The sequence below is a fragment of the Larus michahellis genome, chromosome 7 (genome assembly GCF_964199755.1).
Source record: "Larus michahellis chromosome 7, bLarMic1.1, whole genome shotgun sequence".
Classification (NCBI taxonomy): domain Eukaryota; kingdom Metazoa; phylum Chordata; class Aves; order Charadriiformes; family Laridae; genus Larus; species Larus michahellis.
This window is the reverse complement of record NC_133902.1, coordinates 39,589,811-39,612,708: the sequence shown is the minus strand read 5'-3', so window position 1 is coordinate 39,612,708 and position 22,898 is coordinate 39,589,811. Positions and strand designations below refer to the sequence as shown.

Sequence of the window (22,898 nt, the reverse complement as noted above, 5' to 3'; positions counted from 1 at the left end):
CTCAAAAGATCTGAAGCAGCAACGTATGAAACTGCATGTTCCAATCTCAAGTGGAAAGATTTACTGGAAGTTTCCACTGCAGTAAGTCTAGCATTATCTTTTTTCAGTACAATGAATCAAACTTGACAAACCATCTAGAATCAAAAATGAAGAAATTATGTACTGCCTTGCTCTTATTTAGCTCACTTTAAAAAAAAAAAAAAAAAAAAAAAAATCAATATTCCGGTATGATTCTGCTCCAAACGTGTACAGAAAAATAAGACTACTGTAGACCTTAGACAGCATTTATAGTTTAAATAGCAAGTAGAATTTAATTTGCCATCATAATTTGCCATTCTTGACATGATCCTGTGTTCATTTGAATCACAGAAACAATTTAAATTTAAAAGAAAAACCACACATTTTCAAACATCAACAATTTTCTTTCTCTTGCAAATTCACTACTAACTCATGAGTTTCCCAGTCCTCTCTAATCTTACAATACGGAGCAGTAGTTCCAGTATTTAACTTGTCTGTATTAGTCTCTTTGTAATTGAGAAGGCCTTCACAATATCACTATACATTATTTGTTTATCAATTTTGATATTTGTACTTTTGCATATTCTCTTCTTCCCTGTCATCTGCTTGAATTAAGTCATCTGCATTTTCACACAGCTTTGCCACAGCACTGTAAGGGTAAGTGAAAAATAATGCACAACTTTCTGATGTACAACACATCATTGGGCTGTACAGGGATGTGGAGAACACTCAGACTCTCGGTGTAAGTTTAAATTACTTCAAATGCCTTAAAAAGCTATTATTTCATTATTTTGAATAGAATAAAAGGAAATCTGAATAGCTGATTTCTTTTTTTTCTTTCTATTACTATGAGAAATTTCAGACACTCGTATTTAACCTTGCATACATTTGCTGAATGCTCAGTAACAACGAGGTGTTGTGAAAATGAAACATGTGATACTTATCTTCTTTTTTTGTTGGTTGAAGTTATCTATGATGACACCAATGAATAAGTTTAAGGTGAAAAACGATCCAAAGATGATAAAGGCAACAAAGTAAAGATACATGTAGAGGTTGTCCTCATACTTGGGCTGTTGGTCTGTCTACATAACATAAAAAAACAGCAATACATCAAAAATAACAGCTAAGACAAATTATAGAATACTGAGCTATTCTAATTTGAATATTAGAATATTCAAATATAGAATACAGAACTTCTGAGAACAGAAGTTGCATCTGGCTGGACAGCAACTCCTTGACAAGCAGGGCAAAACAGCCATTTTGGAGCATATCCTAGACTTGCCTTATCTTTGAACTTGAAAATCTCCTTAATAGAAGTGACTGTAACTGCACACACAGACCAGCCATTCCTCCCCTTTCTGTCTGACAGTTCCTCTCTAATGACATTTGATGTTTCATATAATTCCTAGTAAATTTGACAGAAGTGTGCTCCTCAACTCAATTAAATTCTTATGGACTTTATGCAAATCAGGAGCTGGATAGAGGAGAGGTGCAAACAAATACTGGCATTAACAGAAAAACAGGCAAACTTCAGCCATTTTATTTTTTGAGATCGCCAGAGTCTGCAGGCTCTGGATTAGCTATTGCAGGTGCTGTCACTTGTTTATTGGGGTTATTTTTGGAGACACAGAAAAAACTTCTTTCCTAATCTGTATGATCTCAGTAACATAAACTAATAGGAAAACAGATTTCATTAGTTTTTTTATTTACAGATGACTTAGTAAACTAGGAATACTTTATGTAGATCTACTGCTATAATTTTTTTACCTGTTAAAACTATATGCACTTAACTACTTTATAATGTATAGATCTATATAGAAAATTTATCAAGGTTTTACATTTTTATTATTTCCATTTTACTTTATCTCAACTGACATTCAAGAAGCATTACACCAATCATATTTTTTTCACTCAGTAAATTTTATATTGCACTCACTTCTCTAGAATCAACTGCAGCGTACATGATATCCGTCCATCCTTTAAACGTTGCCTAAAAACAAAGTTTGTTAATATTTTCTATCAAAGCTCCAATTTTGTAAACATTCTAAATAGAACACTGTCCTCTGCAATGTATTTGCACCCACGAAAATAATGAGGAATATTAAAAGTTTGGTACAAGTGAGGTATTCACAGGAAGTAATTTTACTTCTCCCTAATACTTAAACAATGAATAAACTCTAACCTTCATGCAAATTCATATAAACTCTATGTGGGATGAGTAGCAACCAATATCTGAGCATAACAGAAAGACTGCAATTTATAACAAGGCTCTCAACTCTAACTGACTACCAAAACCTGGAGGATGACTCCAAAATCAACCACCATGGGTTGGCATTTTCCAGACAGAATATGCAAGTAGTTCTAGAAGAAACTCCAGAAGGTAAGTAGTCCCAAGAAATCTTAAGAAAATAATAGAATCATAAAATGGTTTGGCTTGGAAGGGACCTTTAGAGATTATCTAGTCCAACCCCTCTGCCATGGATAAGGGCATCTTTCGCTTCATCACACGCTTCCAATGATGACGCATCTACAGCTTCTCTGGGCAACCTATTCTAGTGTCTCACCACCTTACCATTAAAAAAAAAAAATAATTCTTCCTTACATCTAATAAAAATCTACCTTCTTTCAGTTTAAAATTGTTGCACCTTGTCCTGTCACTTCAGACTTTGGTAAACATTTTTTTTCTCCATCTTTCTTATAAGCCCCCTTTATATATTGAAAAGCCACAATAAGATCCCCCTGGAGCCTTCTCTTCTCCAGGATGAACAACATCAACTGTCTAAGCCTTTCCTCACATGAGAGATGTTCCAGGCCTCTGATCTTTTTCTTAGCCCTCCTTGGACCTGCTCTACTAAGAGGTCCATTTCTTTCTTTTACTGGTGGGATGTCATAAGAGTGGAGTGGAGGGGGAGAATCACCTCCCTCGATCTGTCGGCCATGCTTCTTGTTATGCAGTGCAGGATATGATTGGTTTTCTAGGCTGCAGGCACACATTGCTGGCTCATGTCCAATTTTTTGTCCCCCAGTATCCCCAAGTCCTCCTCTGCAGGGCCACTCTCAATGCATTCATCCTCCAGTCTGTACTGGTACTGGGGATTGCCCTCACCCAGGTACAGGACCTTGCACATGGCCTTGTTGAACTTCATGACGTTCATGTGGGCCCACTCACCCCTCAAGCCTGCCAAGGTCCCTCAGGATGGCATCCCATTCCTCTAAAGCATATCACCTGCACTGCTCAGCTTGGTGTCTGTCATCTGCAAACTGCTAAGGGTCCACTCAATCCCACTATGTCATTGATGAAGCTATTAAATAGTATTGGTCCCATTGCAGACCCTTGAGAGACACCATTTGTTACTGGCTCCCACTTGGACATTAAGCTGCTGACTGTAAGTCTTTGGACACAGCCATCCAGCCAATTCCTTCGCCATCTAGTGGACCTTCCATCAAACCTACTCCTGTGAACTATGATATTATGTAAAAACAATGTAAGAATGGTATGTTTACTGGAAACATTACACAGCTGAACTATTCTGTGCAAGACGTTACAAAAACTAAAAGCACTGCTGTCCTCTACATTGGTAATCTATGCAATTGCCTAGTGCTATTTAGCAATAGCTGTTACCTCCCGGAGCAATGAGCTGGTAGCCTGCTAGCACAATACTAACTACTAAATACTACCAGTTAAAGACTTTTAAAGTCGAGAATAATTACCAAGTGCTTATGACTATAAATATTTTCCCAGAAGCAGGTTGTCAAGCAAACCCAACTCGTAAATTCTACAAGTGTTCATCTAGAGTTTTAAAACAAGCTAAAAACTATCTCCAAAAAACCCACTTGACAATAATAGACAATGACTGGAGTGGGACTCATAAGAATAATAAAAACAGAAAGAAAAAGTGAATTTAAAACTTTTTTCTAAATCAACAGTTGGCTCTCTTTTTGTTTGTAGATCAGATGAGCCCCAGTATCTATTGGACTACCACAGTAGTAGATCAAGCAAATAAAAGAAAATTAATCCTAGGTGCTTTAAGTATTCCAAGACAGCTATAGAATGTATCAGATGGTTATAGAATGTATCAGATTTTTACCATAAGCAATATTAATTAGCTTCATAGAACACAATTATAAAATCAAATCTCATATCCATTTATATATTTTAAAATAACACTGAAAATTATGGAACTAAGAGTTACTGCTACAAAACTTAATAATGGAAAATTAATTTATCAAAATTTATACACTTACTACTTGAAGCAGAGAAAGATAACCAGCTCCAACATTATCAAAGTTTACTTTCACATTTTTCCACCGAACTTTCCCAGGAGAGATCGCAAGGTTTTTACACACAGTTACATTACTGACTTCCTCTGGTGTGAATTGCTCACCAGTTGTGGTGTTAACACAGTGATAGAACTTGCCAGCAAACAAATTTACTCCCATAATGCTGAAAACTAGCCAGAATGTAAGACAAACCAGAAGTACATTCATAATGGATGGGATTGCTCCAGTAAGAGCATTCACAACCACCTAGTAAATAAACACAGGAAAAAGAAACTTTTAAAAAACAATATATAGAGCAGTAAAAAGATTACCTTTTTTTTCCAAATACAGCAAAAGATTTAATGTAAAATAGTAAAATACATTGAATCAAAGCCAATAGAAAAGGAATAACACATGTAATGCAATCAAACATGTTACTGTTGGCCTTGAAAAGACATGCAGTTCAGCGATCCTCCAGGATTTTATAATTAGGCATATTTTTATGGATTTGTTCTACATGCTATTTCTTTTTTCTTACCCTCATGCCTTCAAAGCGTGACAAAGCTCTTAGAGGTCTCAAAGCTCTTAATGTTCGTAGGGATTTAATTGCACTGAGTTCTGACAAACCAAGGGCATGAGCTACTAAGCTAACCAAGGAGACCTAGAGGAAACAAAACAAAACAAAGTAACTTTTTTTTTTTTTTTAATAGCCTCACAATACAAATGTAATTCCTAGAGGAAAAAAGTTCATAAGGACCCTAAGTTTCTAGCAGGAACAAATAAAAAAGAACAAAAAAAATTTTTAAAAAAAATCAACAGAACACCACGTGTAAATTTCAGAACAATTTAAACAACAGGAGACCTTAATCTCTGGAATTTTCATCACAGAGAGAGTCCTAGTTAGAAGAACGCACACCATACCTGTGCAAAATGAAGGACAATTTGGATAAAATGAATTTCAATAAAAGCTTGTCTTCTCAATAAATTCCAAAGCCTGAAATGTACTGAAAACCTAAACCTGTTCTACATGACATGTTACAATACTAAACTGTGCTCTACTACAGATGCATTGTTATAGCCATGACAAAAAGTGAGCTAGCAGCATTTGCTTCTGCTCATTTGCACTTAAAATAATTCACATATTAGCAGATACATGAATAACTAGTAATTTGTATTGCCTGCAGATGATGACAATCTTGGAAGTGGTATATACTCAGTCAGACAGCAGTGACTCCTAACTGTATGACAGACAGAAAGAAATACCAATGTCAATACAATTACCTAAAAGCAATGCACTCAAATGCATGGAACAGCAGACAGCACTTTCCTGGGAAGCGGAGTTATGCCAGAGTTAATAATTTAGTTGCAAGCTATGGCTTGTTGTCTCTTCAGAATACTGGGTATTTAAAAATGTTTGCTAGACAAACATTTATCAAGTACCAGATCAAAATCTATGTTTAACCTCCATTTGGCAAAGAGCCCTGTTTCTGGTGTTTGAAGTTCATAACTGAAGTTAAAAATTCTAAGTCCAAGAACGAACAAGAAGTGGCAGATGTGTTTTAGAGTTATCTGCCTCAGAGTATCGAAATGGGTTAAACAATGGCACATTATAAAATACATAGACAATGTGGAGAAAATGGCTAACTTCTTATGTCATTTAAACATAGCATGCAAAGTTTTAATAAAATCAGGGGTGATTTTAAAAAAAATCAAGACTTTTTTTTTTTTTTTTTATAAGTCACACAAACTAGATAAAACCAAATTAACTCAGGGAATCCAATATCTGTGCAATATATGCAATATGAGTCAGTGATCACTACAGTGCCTTATCGTGGATGACTATATACCTGTATTTATTAAATAATCCATCTAAAACTTTAGATAATTCAGCTGCTGAAGTAACTATAATTAGACCACATAGTTCAAGAGAAGAAAATTTCATTGAAAAAAAGGAAAAAGAAAACTAGGAGAAGATCCAGAAAAAGAACACATTCACTGAGTGGAATGACCTTTGTTTATGCCACCAATCTGATTTCCTATACAAACTCAACTATCATACTTAGTTTCGGAAGACTGTTCCCTCTTTAAATTCAAATGCTAGACAAACATTTATCACAGAAAGCATTAATCCATATGAATCCATCAAGACTTTAAGATCATTATGCCTTACTTCTATAATTCTAGAGAAGATATGGAGAAAATCTGTTTCAAGTATTCCTGTCAGATAACAGTATTTTCTTAAATAATGCAGTTGTTATATCTGCATATTTGCATTGCAAGAAATCCTCTTCCTGCAAGATTAGCACATCTCTACCTAACGATGCCATAATTTTATCTTTCTTAGGAAACTAAAATACAATTTAATACATTGCTTTTTTCTGCTTTCTTTTTTGGAGGGGAAAAAGGAGAGGAAGGATAGTTCATCTCACCACATGGTGCTGATGGCAATTAAAGCTTAATTTTTTTGTTACCATTTGTGGATGTGCGTGCATGTGCATACAAGTACTTTTTCCTTTGGTTTTTTGTTGTTGTTGTTGGGTTTTTTTAATAAATAATTTCCCCCTCTTCCTTATGTATGATCATGGTTTGGACAACTCCCGATACCAGCTCTGAACTTTCTTCCACATATAGAAGTGCTAACTGTAACATTTCTGTGATGTAATATTAGAAAATAACATTACATACTTTCTCCAATACAATAAATTCAAAAGTTGTCTTGTAACAAAAAGAAGGGGATATGTAAAAAACAAGCTGTAACAATACATGTGAGGCAGAATCCACCCTGAGCTTCATTTCAGCTTTCTGTTCTTGTAACTACCAAATAGGGCATTTGCAGAAAAGCACATTGTTAATGTAAAGCCGAAACATCTTACTTTGGATTTGTTAAACTGATTGTGTTTTGGAAAATCAATGTACCTTGAGATTTATTTCCTCTTTTAACATTAGGAATCCACAAGAATTTTTGGAACCTTCAGAACAGCTGGATTAACAGCTCAAAACCTGATTGTCCTGCTGTTTCTGGTGAGAGTCAATGACTTGTGTCCTCACTGAATCTTCTACTCCAGATGGCTGTCTCCTGTTGCATTTACACATGAGGAACCCTTACACAGATTTCTTTCCTCTAAGGGTAGTTCAAGCAAGCTGTTAAACACTATACAATCACATGTTTGTTCTTTTTCATTATATCCTTTGAACTTACACATGGAAGGCTGAACAAAACCAGCATTTGTACTTGTTTTGATGCTAATTATCCGTTTCTGGAAACACTGTGAACATCACAATCAGGAAGAATTTCTGTTTGTGTGCTATAAGTTCTTTCCCCAACAGAGTTTACACCAACGGGTATAGAACAGTTTGCCTAAGAAGATCCTGTAAAATATTGCCTCGCTCTGAAACACTTAAGACTGGTAGTGGTATGGCAGATTTGTTCAACGTTAGCTGGATAAAGGCATAGGACAGGAAGATAAAGCAAAGATAGATTCAAACAGTTGAGGGCAGCACACTTCCTGTTACCTAAACTAATGGGTAAAATGCCAGCAGTAAGAGAAAGAGTTAAAGTTGCTTGCTACTAGCTGAAAACAATAACAAGTAAATCTGGCAATAAAATTAGAAAAAAGCTAAGCAGAGTGCCATTGACTTTTTCAGGAGGATGGGCAGGTGCAGGGGGTAGGACTGGGTTTACAATACAGGTGGTCAAACACCGGAAACAGATTGCCAAGTAAGGCAGCAGAATCTCCGTTCAAAACTGAGTATCACCCTGAGCAACCTAATCTAACCTTAAAGTTAGAGCTAATTTCTAAGCTGGCCCTGCTTTCAGCAAGGAGCTAGACCAGAAAAACCCCACAGGTGCCTTCCAACCTAAATTATTCTATGATCTGTTGCTATAGGGTCATAAGATGTAGGCATTCCAAGCAAGAGATGAAGATGGCTACATGAAAGCACTGAAATCACTACAAAAAGGAATAGTTCAAACCTATCCATATGAAGATACGGTACGCTTTATTAAGAAGAATTTATCTTAAACACAATTCAAGATCAACTTTTCACAATACAAGCTTGTACAAAGATACTAATTCTGCATACTTCTTAAATAGTTATACATTTATTTATTTAATTATTTTCTTTCATTTCCACAAATGACAACTCTAATGGACACATAGAAATTCAAATTTAAGTATCACAAGATTCTGGAAATATACTGTCTTGGAATCCTAACAGAAAATGACACTAGAGCACAGCATCAACAATTCTATGCAAAGACGACAAAATCCATCTGGATGGTTGCTGCAGATTTCCCATTAATTATGAATTTTTCATACTTTTTCATCTAACATTTTAGCTACAATAAAAAAAAACAACCAGCAAACAAACAAAAAAAACCCCACAAAAGTCTAAGCATCAATAAAGAAAGCCAATATAATAATATTACACAGGCTCACTCAAAGACAGTCTTAGTTTTGTTTCCTTTGCCTTGTTGAGGGTATCTTGTTTTGCAGAATTTAATTTTAAGGAAAGGGGAGAACTTCTCATACTTACAAAGTTTCTTAGAGATCAATACATCTGTTCTGGCAATACATGTTGCCTTTTAGTTATGTATAAGTATATATTGGGTGTTCACAACAGAAGGAATGGAGAGGACACGAAAGGAGAAAGCTACAAATTGCATGCCGCAGAGAAAAAATATGTTATATCTCATTTCACTGAGTTAGGCCAGTTTTCAGAATAGGGATTCTGCGCCCCTGCTCCATAACTGATGCTAAAAAGAGAAGCAATGTTGAATGAGGAACACATATAACAAACACTATTTCTGCATTTCCCTCAAAAAAATTATTGAAAAAAGAGCATAAGGTAGGTTTCAGTTCCATTGGTAGGGGACAAAATTTCTGTGCTAGATTTCAGATCCCATTTGATTAATAGAGTTTTCCCCTGTCCATCTGTTGAATTTCCACTCATATGTCTATGCAAAGAGCTAGAACTCCTTCATGAGAACATAACATGCAATGGCATCAATTTCACTGATTTCTTTGCAATTTCAACACTACTTTTTATTGTAATTGTTGAAAAACATTAATTTCAGTCATCTAAAACCTGGCTTTTTTTCTGTTATAAGGCAACAAGAAGCATTCTCTATGATCAGAGACAGAGCCACAAAACCAAAATAATTTCACCTTCCAAAAAAGAATCTTTAGAAAGGCATGTGTCAATGAAAAGTGGAAGAGTTGCACTGAAATTAGCCTTGCAGCCTAGTATACAGTGAGCCCCATAACAATCAAAATGAGGATTGCAAATGAACGATCTCCACCTTTTTGTACTGAACCATAGGCTGTCACTTTTCGTTTCCCTCAATCCTTCCCGTTATTCCTATTGCTGCCTCCTTGCCCCCATGCCTCCACTTTTGCTGTAGTTTTGATTTCCTGACACCATTCTCCCCTGCACTTCTTTGTTAGTGATTCATAAGTCCAGGATCCACTGTCCTACCTCAACCCCATGTGCTCACTTAAATTGCCCTTTCCATTCCATGTCTGCTTGCTCCTTGTTCTCTGTCACCAAATCCAGAAGATTGAAGTCTAATCAGCTGATAGTCCTCACTCACTGGTTGGGACCCAGCACAGTAAACCACAGAAAGAACGCATGGAATCAATGATAGCATAAATATAAAGGCATAATTAGTTACTCACTGAATAACTACAATGGAATCAAATTCACTGGTATGTCATTCCCTGTTCTTTTAAACCCAATTTATATTCTTCACTCTATGTATATGTATTAGATTGGAGTTACATAAAAGGACCTGCCTAAACAACAGAAATAGGCTACTTAGAAACTATGGTACCTACATCAACAATCAGGAAGTCCAGCCAGCACCAAGCATTAGTGAAATAAGTTTGAAAACCATAGGCCACCCATTTTAGCACCATTTCCAGTATAAAGATGTAAGTGAAGATTTTATCAGCATATTCCAGTATGATTTTTATAGTCTTGCGCTGTTCACTATGTATATCTTCAAAAGCCTGTAAAAAACAGGTTGCACGTAAGTTAGATATTCATAGGTCTTCGCAAACTACAAATTAAGCCAGAAGAATTGAATGAAAAATGGCAAAGTAAAATCACTTTCAATTTTAGATGTTTTACCTTGAAAAGCCAGCATGAGCAGAGATTACAAATACGTTCTTTCTGAGTTTCAGATTTTATCATTGCCTGATAATGGAATTACAATATAATGACTGAAGTTGCCAAAAAGCTTTTCAGAAATTTCAGTAATAGTTAACACAGAATTACAATTTGTCACCCTGAAAAGCCCAGTCAGGCTCAGTCAGAAGGCAAATTTCCGGTTATAATAAGTCATCAGTTGGACTCGATGATCTTAAAGGTCTTTTCCAACCTAAACAATTCAATGATTCTATAACAAAAGTGAATAATGAGCTACAGTGACCAAATATTATGTTGCTGCTGATCTTTGCTGAATTCCAATATTGGGTGTTGGTGGTAAGGTTTTGGTAGCAGGAGGCTGCAGGGGTGTCTACTGTACGAAAAGGCCAGGGGCTGCCCTTTGCCAGCTCCACAATGGACCCACCACAGAAAGCAGCTGAGCCCATCAGTGAAGCTGGTGGTGCCTCTGGGAAACCACCACATGGCGGTGTAAGGACTGAAGAAAAAAAGTGAGAGACACTACCCTGCAAACATCCAAGATCAGAGAAGGAGGAAGGGACATGGTGCTTCAGGTGCTGGAGCAGAGATAATGACAGTATAAACCAAATCATATGTCAATCAACAACCAAAAAGAACCCAATACTTAGTAGCTGTGTGAAGGACTAAATGTCACTAAGAATAGTATAAAGGAATTAAAGGATTTCTATGTAAGAGTGTAGAAATACCGAAACTAAAACTAAAGCAAAAAATTAACAGAACACGATTAATTCAGTATCTGTACTGCTTTTGTGGACAATTTTAAAATAAAATAATTGTTTCAGTTATTGCATACAATTCATTTTGTATGATTTTTATAATTTCTTCAATAAGATTTTTAGTGTAATTCTTTTCATAAGCACACACATATCACCTTGTATTCATCAAAAATTCACCTGCAGAATGTTATTTAACAGAAGAAATTTAAGTACTTATTTTATATGCACTACCCAAATATTCTGGGAATTTAGTTCCAAGCTCTCTTTCAAGCTAACCTTGTATTTTTTTTTAAAGAACACAGATGTGTTTTAATACTATCTTTGATAAAATATTTTTATAGCTACTGTTTCTATGGGTGTATGCTCTACTTACCAGAGCACCACTACTGAGAAGAATCATGAAGACAATGAATGTTTCAAACCAGTTGTGCTCTACTATCTTGTAGCAGGTTTTTCGAAGATTCCACCAGATTCTTCCTTTTGTGCTTTCCATACTGCCTCTACAGCATTTAAACTTCTGTATACAGCCTAATATTACAAACAATGACAAATTGTTATACAGTAGTTTCTTCATTACTCTGAAAAAGCAAAATCACTTTTAACTAGCTCTTGTTTCTTGAGGTAGTCTGCGCTTCATATTACTCTGTGCTACTTGAAGCATCTTTACCTTCTTGATTTGATAATTCAGATCTAGGAAAACTTGTATGTGCACAATTTTTCTACTACCCTGATGCTACATCAAGGTTAGAATCAAAAGAAGTCATCTAACTGAGCTAATTTTCATTTATAAACACATTTTTAAAATTATTTTTCATTTATATACAGATAATCAGAGAACATATGAGAATTGCCAGGGAGTAGAAACAAAGAGTATAAACACATAGCAACTTCCACATGAATTAGTTTGAGAGTACTGCAGTTTCCTGTAAAAGTACTTTTGTCTCTCAGTTAAGGTTCAAATAAATTACACAGGTGTAAACACCCTTTATTTTATTATACTGAGGAATGACCTCTGCTTTAAAAGCTGACTAAGGATAGCTCTTTCATGACATAAACAACTCATTTAACTGGAGATTGTGAGAGCTTCTCTGTGTGGTACAGATTTATGTCAACCATCCACAGAATCCTGCCTCACCTTGGAGAGCTCCCTACCATATCATGTGGCCTCAAGGCATAGTTTTCAATGAACCTCAGTACCTGCCTGGCTAATAGTTGTCTCCTTATTTCTTTAAAAACGAATAATCACATAGAAACATAATCAAGTTCAAATTATTTTAATGGGTTCCAAAACCAGTATTCTAGTTTTCCTGTGAGTGTTTCTAAGTTCATATGTTACAAGTAAGGTACACTATATTTCATCTGCTCAGATAAAACAGCTACCACTGTGAAGAGCATGATTTCCTTAACTTCCACTACTCAAAATGCCTACTTTATGGAAAAATTAATCTCAGGCCAAAGGATTGACAGACATCACATAATGTAAGGATAAGGAAGAATTGTAATACAATGTGAAATTATTTGAAAAGTGTACTTTTTTTTTTTTAATCAAGATCTATTCAATATAGCCCCACATTCCAAAACAATTTTATTTTTTTAAAGAGTGAAATGATATTTCAAAGGACAAGAGTCCTAGCCTAAGTCAAAGGTGTCTTCATAACAGTACATCAAAAAGCATGGATAGGATAGGACAGTTAATCCTGGTACGTATTTTGGTTTGAATTATTTTAATAATGACTTTAAAAGAAAGTAAAATCTGTAATATCACGAGACTGGGAAATTCATTCCTATACAGTAAATTTCAGTAGTCCCCTAAAGGATACAGCTATACAGAAGTAAATAAATGGAAACTTCTGAGGACATGCAAGTATGGTGTTAAGACTTGTTTACTTGAATAAAAACATAGGATCTCATTCACCTGTTGCATCCCCCATTGTATTTACACGCCCCCTACCCCCATTAATAGTGTAATATCAAGATAACAACTCCATTGTTAGAGTCAAACTGTCTAAGAGCTGAATCATCCACTGATTGCTTTCTAGCACTATGAAGGGACCGCAGGTAATCACATGATTCCGGTTTAAATTTCTCAGTGGAGTGAACCCGGTGTAGGGTTTGGTTTTGCAGATTTCACTACTGAGAACATCATTTAAACCAAGAGGATCATTGATTGCTGAGAATCACTTTATAGAATTATACCTAGTGTTTATTTAAAAATACTATAAATGATCACATACACACATATTTAACTTTCCATCACACAAATGGCTTCATAGTCTTCAGTACAACTATCTACAACAGGCAAAATTAATTATATCACAAGACTCGACAAACTAGGATCTGGGACTGCTGTAACAGATAGCTTCCTTGAACTGCCAATGCTTGTTGCAAACAACCAAAATGTAACTGCTAACCCCAAATTTTATTTCCATACCTTCTGTAAAACATACCTTCTGTAAAGCATGCCTGTAGCTCTGATGCTTTTTCTGGTTCAGTTTCAGCTTTTTCTTCTCCAAAGAGAGCTAAATTAACTGTACTTCCTTCAGATGAGCTGGAAAAATTTAGCTTCTGAAAGTAAAATTTGGCAACATTTATACTTTACTAATATTTACATTTTTAGAACTGTAATTAACTGTAAGCATGCAGCACTGTGTGCAAGTAATAATAAGAACACCATTTGTCACCAGAAATACACACAAACATCCACACATAACAGTCAATGCTGTTGAAATGTGCATAAATCATCCACTTTCTACCTAGAGATTGCAAGGTGCATCATGTAATCTTTCATGGAATTTCAGAATTTCTGGTCTAAATATAGTACAATGTTATCATTCATCAAAGTATACTACTACCAGGTAGAGTTTCTGACACATGTTCTATTTATTTTGGTTTCTACTGTTATTTTCTTACAATAATTTCTCTTGGTACATTTTAAACCAACAATAGTTATCCTGTATGCTTTAAATTGATGTATGCTGGTAGCTACTTTCACTAGAGCAGTCTCCTCAACCTGAAGACAGTAAATCCTGACAGCAAAAAAAATTTAACTTGTGAACTGTCAGGGTTAAACTGTCCAAAGGAGAAAATGTAGCAGATTTTTAAGGACTGATTTTAATTCAGTGCCAATTATTCATAGTATAACAATAAAGGAAATTAATTACCAGTTCTTTTTCACCTGCATCTTAAATATCAGTATGATGCAAGCTAACCACTTCTGGCATATATGCCAATTTATAATAAAATTTGGTGACGTTTGACCACAGATAGAATCATAGAATGGTTAGAGTTGGAAGGAACCTTAAAGATCATCTATCTCTAGCCTCCCTGCCATGGGCAGGGACACCTTCCACTAGAATAGGATAATTTAGTGGGTTTTTTCATTTTAAGATCATTCTTACGATCTGGATTGGAAAATGCTAAAGTAAAATCAGGATTAATACAAAACCTTGTTTCAGATGTGAATTTGATCATTACTCTCAACACATACAAATTAAGCCTGTTCTATCTTAACCTATAATTATCAGTACCATATGAACATTTTTTATGCTTTTTCATATATACTGATAAATTTCAAAAAGGAAAAAGTATGATAAATACATTTCAACTGGCATTAATTTGCATTCTTTTTTGCCAATGCACATATGCATTACATTGTGCATCCTGAAACTACCCATTACTCTGGTACACATACTTGTACAGTTAACACCCAGAACGAACCTTTTTTGTTTTGTTTTAATAATTAAAATTACATAACTCACATTAATACAAAAAAAAATACTACTGAAAGAATAAGCCTTTATTTCTTTTTGATTTTGTAATCTGAATATGTGTTGCAAAAATCCATAGTCTGGAGATTTTAAAGGAAGATGCGGTGTCCTGTACACTTAATCTGAGTATGAGTACCAAACTAATTCAAAGCAGTTTTGGTCACAGCATTCTCTGACATTTTACAATGTTACTATCAAGAAGTGTATAACATCAGTAATGAATTCACACAACTAAATGTCTTTAGGGAATGATGTAAGCACACTTTGTAAAACATCCTCAGTTTTTTAGAATTAACATAATTTTCATTAATTTAGCTAGATTTGCATGATTAAGAGACATTTAAGATATAAAAGCAAACAAGTTAGAAGCACTATCCTATAAAGTCATACTTACACCTCAATTGCAAAATGTGAAAGGACAAAATTATTTTAAGTACTAAACAAATTTTTTTTTGTTTGTGTTTGTGAAAGAATACAGAGACAATTTAATAAGAAAAAGTAACCCAGTGTTCTGCATTAACTTTCATTAAAAATGGTTCAATGATATTGCCTACTTTGCTACTACTTTAGAAGCTGATTATCTGGAACAGAACCTCCAGATTACTCATACTTAATGTAAACACCTCTTTTCATTTTCAGTAGCATTAATTTTAAAATACCAATATTCACAGCAAACATTTTTTCCTATCACTAATTCTACTGAACCTAAGGATAGCACTATATACCTCCATCATTTTATTAATATGCTGCTTTCATCATTCCATGACATAGCACATATATTGCAAAATGTTGCAGCAGTGGTGGGTAAACTGAAATAATGAACTGAATTCTAAATCAAATTAATAATTTTAGAAATATGTATTTTTTAAGAGTAAGGAAATTTTAAGTCATATTGTTAATAAAAACGAAAAACAACATGAAGTACTCTGGGTCATTTGAACTGTAAGCTACTTAGTACACTGTTTGAGCAGATGACATGAATTCAACTGAAAGAATACAGGTTTCTACGAATTAACAACATTACAAGATGAACAACCATAAACGGAAAAGAAACTGAAAAGAATCAGTGTGTTTAGAACATGAAGTTATATATCTCATTTGATATATGGTAGAAGAATCAGAGATTAGAGAATTTTTTTTTATTTTAGTTAATAAAGGCAATTTCCTTGACTGTAGAAACCAAATTAGAGGCTCAGTGACCTATTTTTATATAAAGGACAGGTAGTCTGGTTCCCTCTTTCTTCTAATGACAGTGTAGGATATAATCCTGTGCTTGAAGAGTTAGGGATTTAATTAAGCATCAGTTCTTGGTTAAGAACCGATGAGTGGGGTGCTCATATTTTTCACTAAGATGAAGGTATCAAGCAATATGATGGTGTGGCAATACAATGGTACAAAGCAATATGCATAGAACAGTTTCCTGTTCTAATTAAAAATTCAGTTATTTTCTTTGCTATGTATGACGTTCACAGAGATCTAAATGATTTTGTGAATCACTCTAGGAACAGGACTTCTACGAAAAGACAGAAATGTTCATCCTTCACCTTCCAGGGCACTTAGCTGCTGTTCAAAGTTTACCAAACTAGGGTAGGAAGGCCTCATTGTATTGAATGGGTCAACTCGTACTCAAAATTTGATTAGCTGCCTTGACATTAGCAAATCGGCAGCTAAAACATTTTTGTTAGAGAAAATTTGCTCAGTGTAATACCTTTTTTCTTTTTCACACTGTTGGCAATGAAATGCTATTCAGATTTTGAATACATTAATTTTTTCAATACAAATATATATTGTACTGTTATAAGGTCGACATTTGGAGCTCATGATCTTTCTTTTTCCTGAAGAAATCAAGGTATGAAAGCACAAATACTTGCAAGAATAATGTTACTATAATTATTGTCCCACTGAAGGCACTTAGGATTACTTGAGGTAATTAGTAAAGAGTCAATCTTTAGTAAGCATCATCTTAAAAACGATAAATGAAAGTGTATACAAAATTGCAGATAATGACTTTAAAGAAAACTCCATAATAAGAGCTAATAAGAAGTAGGCCACATGCTGCAACCTACTGTGCATTCAACTTACAGGTCACTCACATTTCGATATTCAAATAGTAAAAGAAAATCTGATGTTTCCCAACCTCCAACACAACTAACAAATGTACCAGCAATACAGCTGTTCGTACAAAGAATAAGAGGGAAATGTTGTCTTGTGTAATTAAAAAAAAAAAAACACAAAAAAACAACGAAAACAAACCCAGAAGAAGACTGTGCTGCATATTCTCATCTTCTCGTATATTAAGGATCGATCTCTCTCTTTTTTTCCTTTTTAATTTAAGTAGACTGAGTCTGTTTTTGCTGGAGAAGGATGTAAAAAAAAACTGCAGAAAAATGTGAAAGATGATTGCTGATAACAGCGCTTCAGAGAGTACGTTCAGGAAAAGAGCATCCAAAAATATTACTATGTAGGAAGGCAACAGAAAACCTCAGCACACCTGTGTTACGCCGCTTATATTCCAGCAATTTAATATTTTCCTGCTTAATCAAATCTATTTTCAGCAGAAAATACTTTTTCAATAAAAACAATCTAATTTTTTCATTTAGTCTCAGCTATTAATTAAACAACAAAAAGGACACAAAGCACATTTTTTGTAATCATCATCTTTACTACACCAGCTTAACTTAACACTGAGTATGGTACTCTTTGGTGTAAGTACAGTTGGTAAAGATAAATAAAAAAATCCCAATAAAAGTGACTTTATCTTATTTATCTTTTCTGTTTATCTTTCTGAAAGAATAAAAATAAGTATGTCCATAAATAAGGCTTGCAAATTATTTACCTTTTAAAGAAAGCAAAAGTATTGTGCATAGAAAAAACTTAGGCTTTTTTCAACAAGCTAAACTACAACCTACCTCTCCTACTCTACATAGCTTAGGAAAAAAAAAAAAAGGCATGCATATCCATTAAAAAAAAAAGCATCATCTTATTATGCAAGGAAGGTTAGAGTAAGTCAATGTGACATCCAAATTAAAAAGATTCAAGTATTTTTCAGTCAAATGATTATAAGCCCCTGGTTTACTATTTTGCATGTCGTTCTACACCTGTCCAGAGTCATGACAGCAGAAGTTTGAGGCAGGAGCAGTGTCATACAAACAATATTCACCAACTCAGAAACATACTCCCATACTCAGGACCAGTAGGACAGGATGCTACCACATTCTACTCGAGTGCCTTTTCTAAAATGGTTTGGAAGATGCTTGGAAAGATATTTTTCCATTCCACCTTTCTGAATAGCTTACAGGCCCCCTGGGCACAAAAGTGAGACCTGAAATATTTCTAATATATAATACAGTGCAAAAGAATACATGAAAGACAATGCAGGATTCCACAACAAAACCACATGAACAAAATTTGTATTTGAAAAAGGAATACCTTAATGATCCCTATATGGCAAGGAGCAGAACTGCCCAGCTATTAAGAAGGACCACCAGGAATAAAAACCACATGGATTGGTACAATTAAAGTCTATTTTACAGTTCTTGAGTTCCTGAGTTTAGAGGTTTGGGAGGATACTAGTTCCTATTTTGTCTCTTTAACAATTGCCTGAATTTTAGACTTATCCTGGATTTTCCTAATTTTTATATTTCTTTCTTGCTTGAACTTCCTTATTTATAGTGTTTTAAAACACACAGATTTATTTAGACACCTACATAGAATCCTACATAGAATTTTAGCCTGAAATTGTTTTATGTTTGTCTTTCTAAAAATAAAGCAAATGGATTAAGTTCATAAAGAAACAATTATTGATGATGAAGAGCAAAACTGATATAAATGATTCCCTAACTTCCAATCTTACAGACATACACAAACTTCATAAGTAGAATATAACTACATTATTACATCCATACTCAAAAAGACTATGCATATTTATAAAAAAAGATATGTTTGTTTCCAGGAGTGTATCTTTCATCCTTTGTTTTAGCTTTTCCTATATGAGAAAACTGGAATGTAAATTATAAAAACATTTTAAACAAACATGAAACAATTTATATCAAAAGATATAAATATTTTAGCATAAAAGTAATTGTATACATGTAATATTACAAAGGCATTGGTCAAATGAACGTGATCAGAAAATGTTCACAATTACATGACAGCTAAAAGCATGGTTCAACACATGAACAGAAAAAGTCAAGTGAAGATTACCTTTCCATTTTTTTGGCTGTTAAGATCTTTTAAACTTGAACAGTCTTGGTGCTTAATAATTCAGTTAACAATAATAAAAACCTACAAAGCATGCAAGTTAGGCCACAGAAGTAGTACAGAAAATACCAAACATGTAACAAGGAGAGAGGAACATGTTGGGGTTGCCCACAACCATGCTGTGACATTAGTCATGGGACTCAAGTTACAGAGTGCCTGTGCATGTTTCCACTACATTGCAATGGATGGGGAAAAATATATTGTAGCTGAGTCGCATGCAGGCCAATCAATCTCAAAAGTGATCATATATGTATGATTTGTTCAGGTAACCTGTGTAAATGTGCTGACACGTTGCTCTGCCTGGTTAAAAAGCACCAGATCTGCATTCTTGACTGATCCAGCTTGGTTTTACTCCTGTGAGAAGTAAGAATGGTACGCGATGAAGTTAAAACATGGTACCCTTTAGTTTGTTTGAGTTCTGGAAACAGCAGAAGTATGGATTCCTACTTATGTAAAAATGTGTTTTCTAGAGATGTCACACATTTGCAAAACATAACATTTATAGCTGTTGATTAGAGTTTTAAGCATATCCAAAGACATACTGAAAGAGGTAAAATTAGCAGAATATCTGAAGCTCATAGATGTATATTGGATGAGGGCCTCAACCTAAAAAAACCACCACAAACAAACAAGCGCCCCTCCAAACGCCTCCATCCCCAAACCAAAAAGACAGACAGACAGATACACCCACATTATGTGTATTACAGCTTTAAGCATCCTCTAAATGGTAGTAAATAGATCTTTAAAATAACAGAAATATATCTCATTATGGATTTTAACAGATATATAGTAATTTAAAAATGAAAACCCATGCCTAGCAATAAACCTCAAGTACCTCACCTCTATCTTTTATAAATCTTCTGGAATAAATGTAATCTCATTTCTCACCAATGAGTTCTCAAAGGCTTATCAAATAATGCAGCTATCTAACAACTCTAAGATAAACTGCTCCCATTTAAAGGAAAAGTCTGAAAGAAAGAGCTGAGATAATCTACAAAATGAAAGACAATTTCGTTACTGACTATGAACTGGTATACATGACTTTTTTTTTTTCTTGTTAATTTACTTATCTCCTATGGTTGTCTTTCAACTATGCCAATCCTTACTCACTTCTCCAAACCTGAGTGGGTTAAAATTAATACTAGATAATAGTATCTTATAAACAGTAAAAGCTGATGTTTAATCTTGAGTATCACAGGTGAGAAGGCATGGATTTTGTTACCCAATTGTTAAATACAAAATAGTGAAGAACCAGGTGTCTTCAATTGCTGGATAATTTCCAGGTAAGGATTAGATTTAACAGTTATCAGAGCAAGAGTAAATTACCTGGATTCATCAGATATTCCTTCCACAAAACCAAGTTTTATTAAAACACACTAAGAAAGCCAGTATCCTTTACTCAGACTGACAATATGCAAAAACATATAAGAGCTGTTCAGCAGATATTATAGCTTCCTCAGGAAGAGCAGTTAATACTTTAAAACAAGTTATAAATATTGTTTGCTTTGCTTTTAAGAGGCCTCTTAGTAACCTAAGGTCTTCTCTACTGACAGGTGAATATAATATATGGAGTTACAGAATCTCCAAAAAGTAGATGGAACAAATCAAGTGTCAGGAAATGAGCTGCTGAAATAACAAATGAGTGTAATACTACTGAATACTGCGCTCTACAATAAAAGAAACACCTAAAGAGTCACCTTATTACATCTTTCAAATTCAAATTTAGTTTAACTACACTTTGCTAGAACAAACTTATTTTCTAAGATTTGGAAAGATCATGGGCAAATTCATTGCCAGTTCAAAACAAAACAACCAAAATCCTAAAAAGCCCACAACCAATTAAATAAAAAAACCCTTCCAAGCTCCAAAAAACCACAAGCCAGACAAAACAATCCAGGCTGGAATACAGCGGTCTGCACAAGCAGTGACACTCCATTAATGTCCTCATGTCTTCAGGTGCCAGCGATGCTGATACCAGATACAGTCTCCACTGGAGCCACGGCAATCTGAATTTTCAAAGTGTCTCTCAGGATCCTGAAGAAATCCATGATTTTGTTTCCCCCCTCAGTCTGGAGCTGCTGACAAATAGCTACTTTCCTAAAGCTGACCCAGTTTAAGGTCAGGCAGTTGTCTTTGAAGTGACTGGTTCAAAACACCCACAAGCAAGCAAGAAATCAAAATTTTTTCATTCAATAATTCTATTTTTTCTCATTATGTTTACTTGACATACTAACTTGTAATATTGACATTGTTCCCTTGGCTTTCCCCCATCATTTTAACCTCAGAACTCGAAAACCGTTGTTATTGCTCACATTAGCCTGAGTTAGCACCTCTGTTAGATTATTAAGGACAAATAATGCTGATTTCTGTAGAATTCAGCGAGCCTTAAAAATCAGATGCAAAGGGTATTAATATTCCTTATTAATATCTCCTCTAGTCTTTTTAAATAGCAGTTCAGTTTTATCCTTACTTCATGGAAACAGTATGATTATATGCAAAAACCCATGTCTTTTTCTGTTCATTCTACACATAAATATTAGTTTTTCTAGACAACTAAAAATTTGGAAAAGCTTTTTTTTTCAAATACCTTTTATAAATGAATTCATATATGCTTGTATAGTTCTGCCTGGATTTCCTACTCTCTTTAGCTCCCCTTTCCCGCTTCAGTTTATTTACTCTCAGTACAGTCCAACAGCCTCAAATCACAATTACTTCCTATATCTAAGCAGTAAGAGCCATACTATGGAAAAATACAATTGGTGTGATTCATTCATACAAAATATTTTATATTTAAATCTTACCTCCTTGCTTTCCTCCAAATCCGAGTCACTGCTAAACTCTTCTGTATTCAGATGTTCAAAATCAGATTCTCCAACAGCTATTGGTACTGTAACAGTAAGGCTTGGGTTGTTTATGAATGATGTATAATCACTGCCACCTATAACAGTGGCCATTCCATTCTCATTTTTGTGGTATTTTGTATCTATCCTTATTTCAGCAATGGTACAGTTGGAAATGCAATGGTCTCCCTCATCTTTCAACTGATCGGTTGCTGTTCTTTGATTTACAACAACTTTTTTCCCCCAACAAGTCTTATGGACACATTCACTTGCTTTTTTCTTCACATAATCTATTCCCTTCTGAATTCTTCCAACCGCAATTTGTAAATTGTTCATTTCATTATCATCCTCTGTAGGAGAAAGGCTGTCTGAACTAAATGAACTCAGCAGCAAGGCCAGGAAAAGATTCAATACCTAAAAAAAAAACCAAACAAACAAAAACCGGACAATATAGCTGAATCTTCTCACTTAATTTTTCATTCACATGCTTCTTCTATCATGCATTATGAACTTAGACTTCATGTTTTCCTTTGCAGCATACAATTCCAGAAATTACACAGTAAATGAAATGCAAATGCAATTTAAGCACAACACCTGCCCTATCCCCCAATACAGGTTTTTGGGGTTTTTTTTTGTGGTTTTGCATTGCTGTGTGACTATGAAGTCTCTTGGAAATTCTTCTTCTGCTTGTTTTTATAGAAGGTCAGAAATTAATGATTCTTTGGTACTGACTAAACAGATCCAAAATGCTTACTTCTCTGGAACAGGGAAGCACTCTGCAACAGGAGACATAGCTGATCTGCGCAGAAAACAGCTTTCTTACTGCTGGTCCAAATTCACACAAATAT

General features: G+C 34.6%; 1 protein-coding gene across 1 annotated transcript in view; it reads right to left on the bottom strand.

Moving 5' to 3' along the window:
* LOC141745992 (sodium channel protein type 2 subunit alpha-like) overlaps positions 1-22,898 on the bottom strand; it is a 79,238-nt gene that overhangs the window by 4,082 nt on the left and 52,258 nt on the right. The window contains exons 17-24 of the mRNA XM_074593587.1: positions 22,012-22,464; positions 13,631-13,748; positions 11,557-11,711; positions 10,116-10,289; positions 4,817-4,939; positions 4,264-4,545; positions 1,955-2,008; positions 963-1,100 (exon numbers count right to left, since the gene is read on the bottom strand). Of these exons, the coding sequence (XP_074449688.1) occupies positions 963-1,100; positions 1,955-2,008; positions 4,264-4,545; positions 4,817-4,939; positions 10,116-10,289; positions 11,557-11,711; positions 13,631-13,748; positions 22,012-22,464 (1,497 nt within the window). The remainder of the gene's footprint in view (positions 1-962; positions 1,101-1,954; positions 2,009-4,263; positions 4,546-4,816; positions 4,940-10,115; positions 10,290-11,556; positions 11,712-13,630; positions 13,749-22,011; positions 22,465-22,898) is intronic.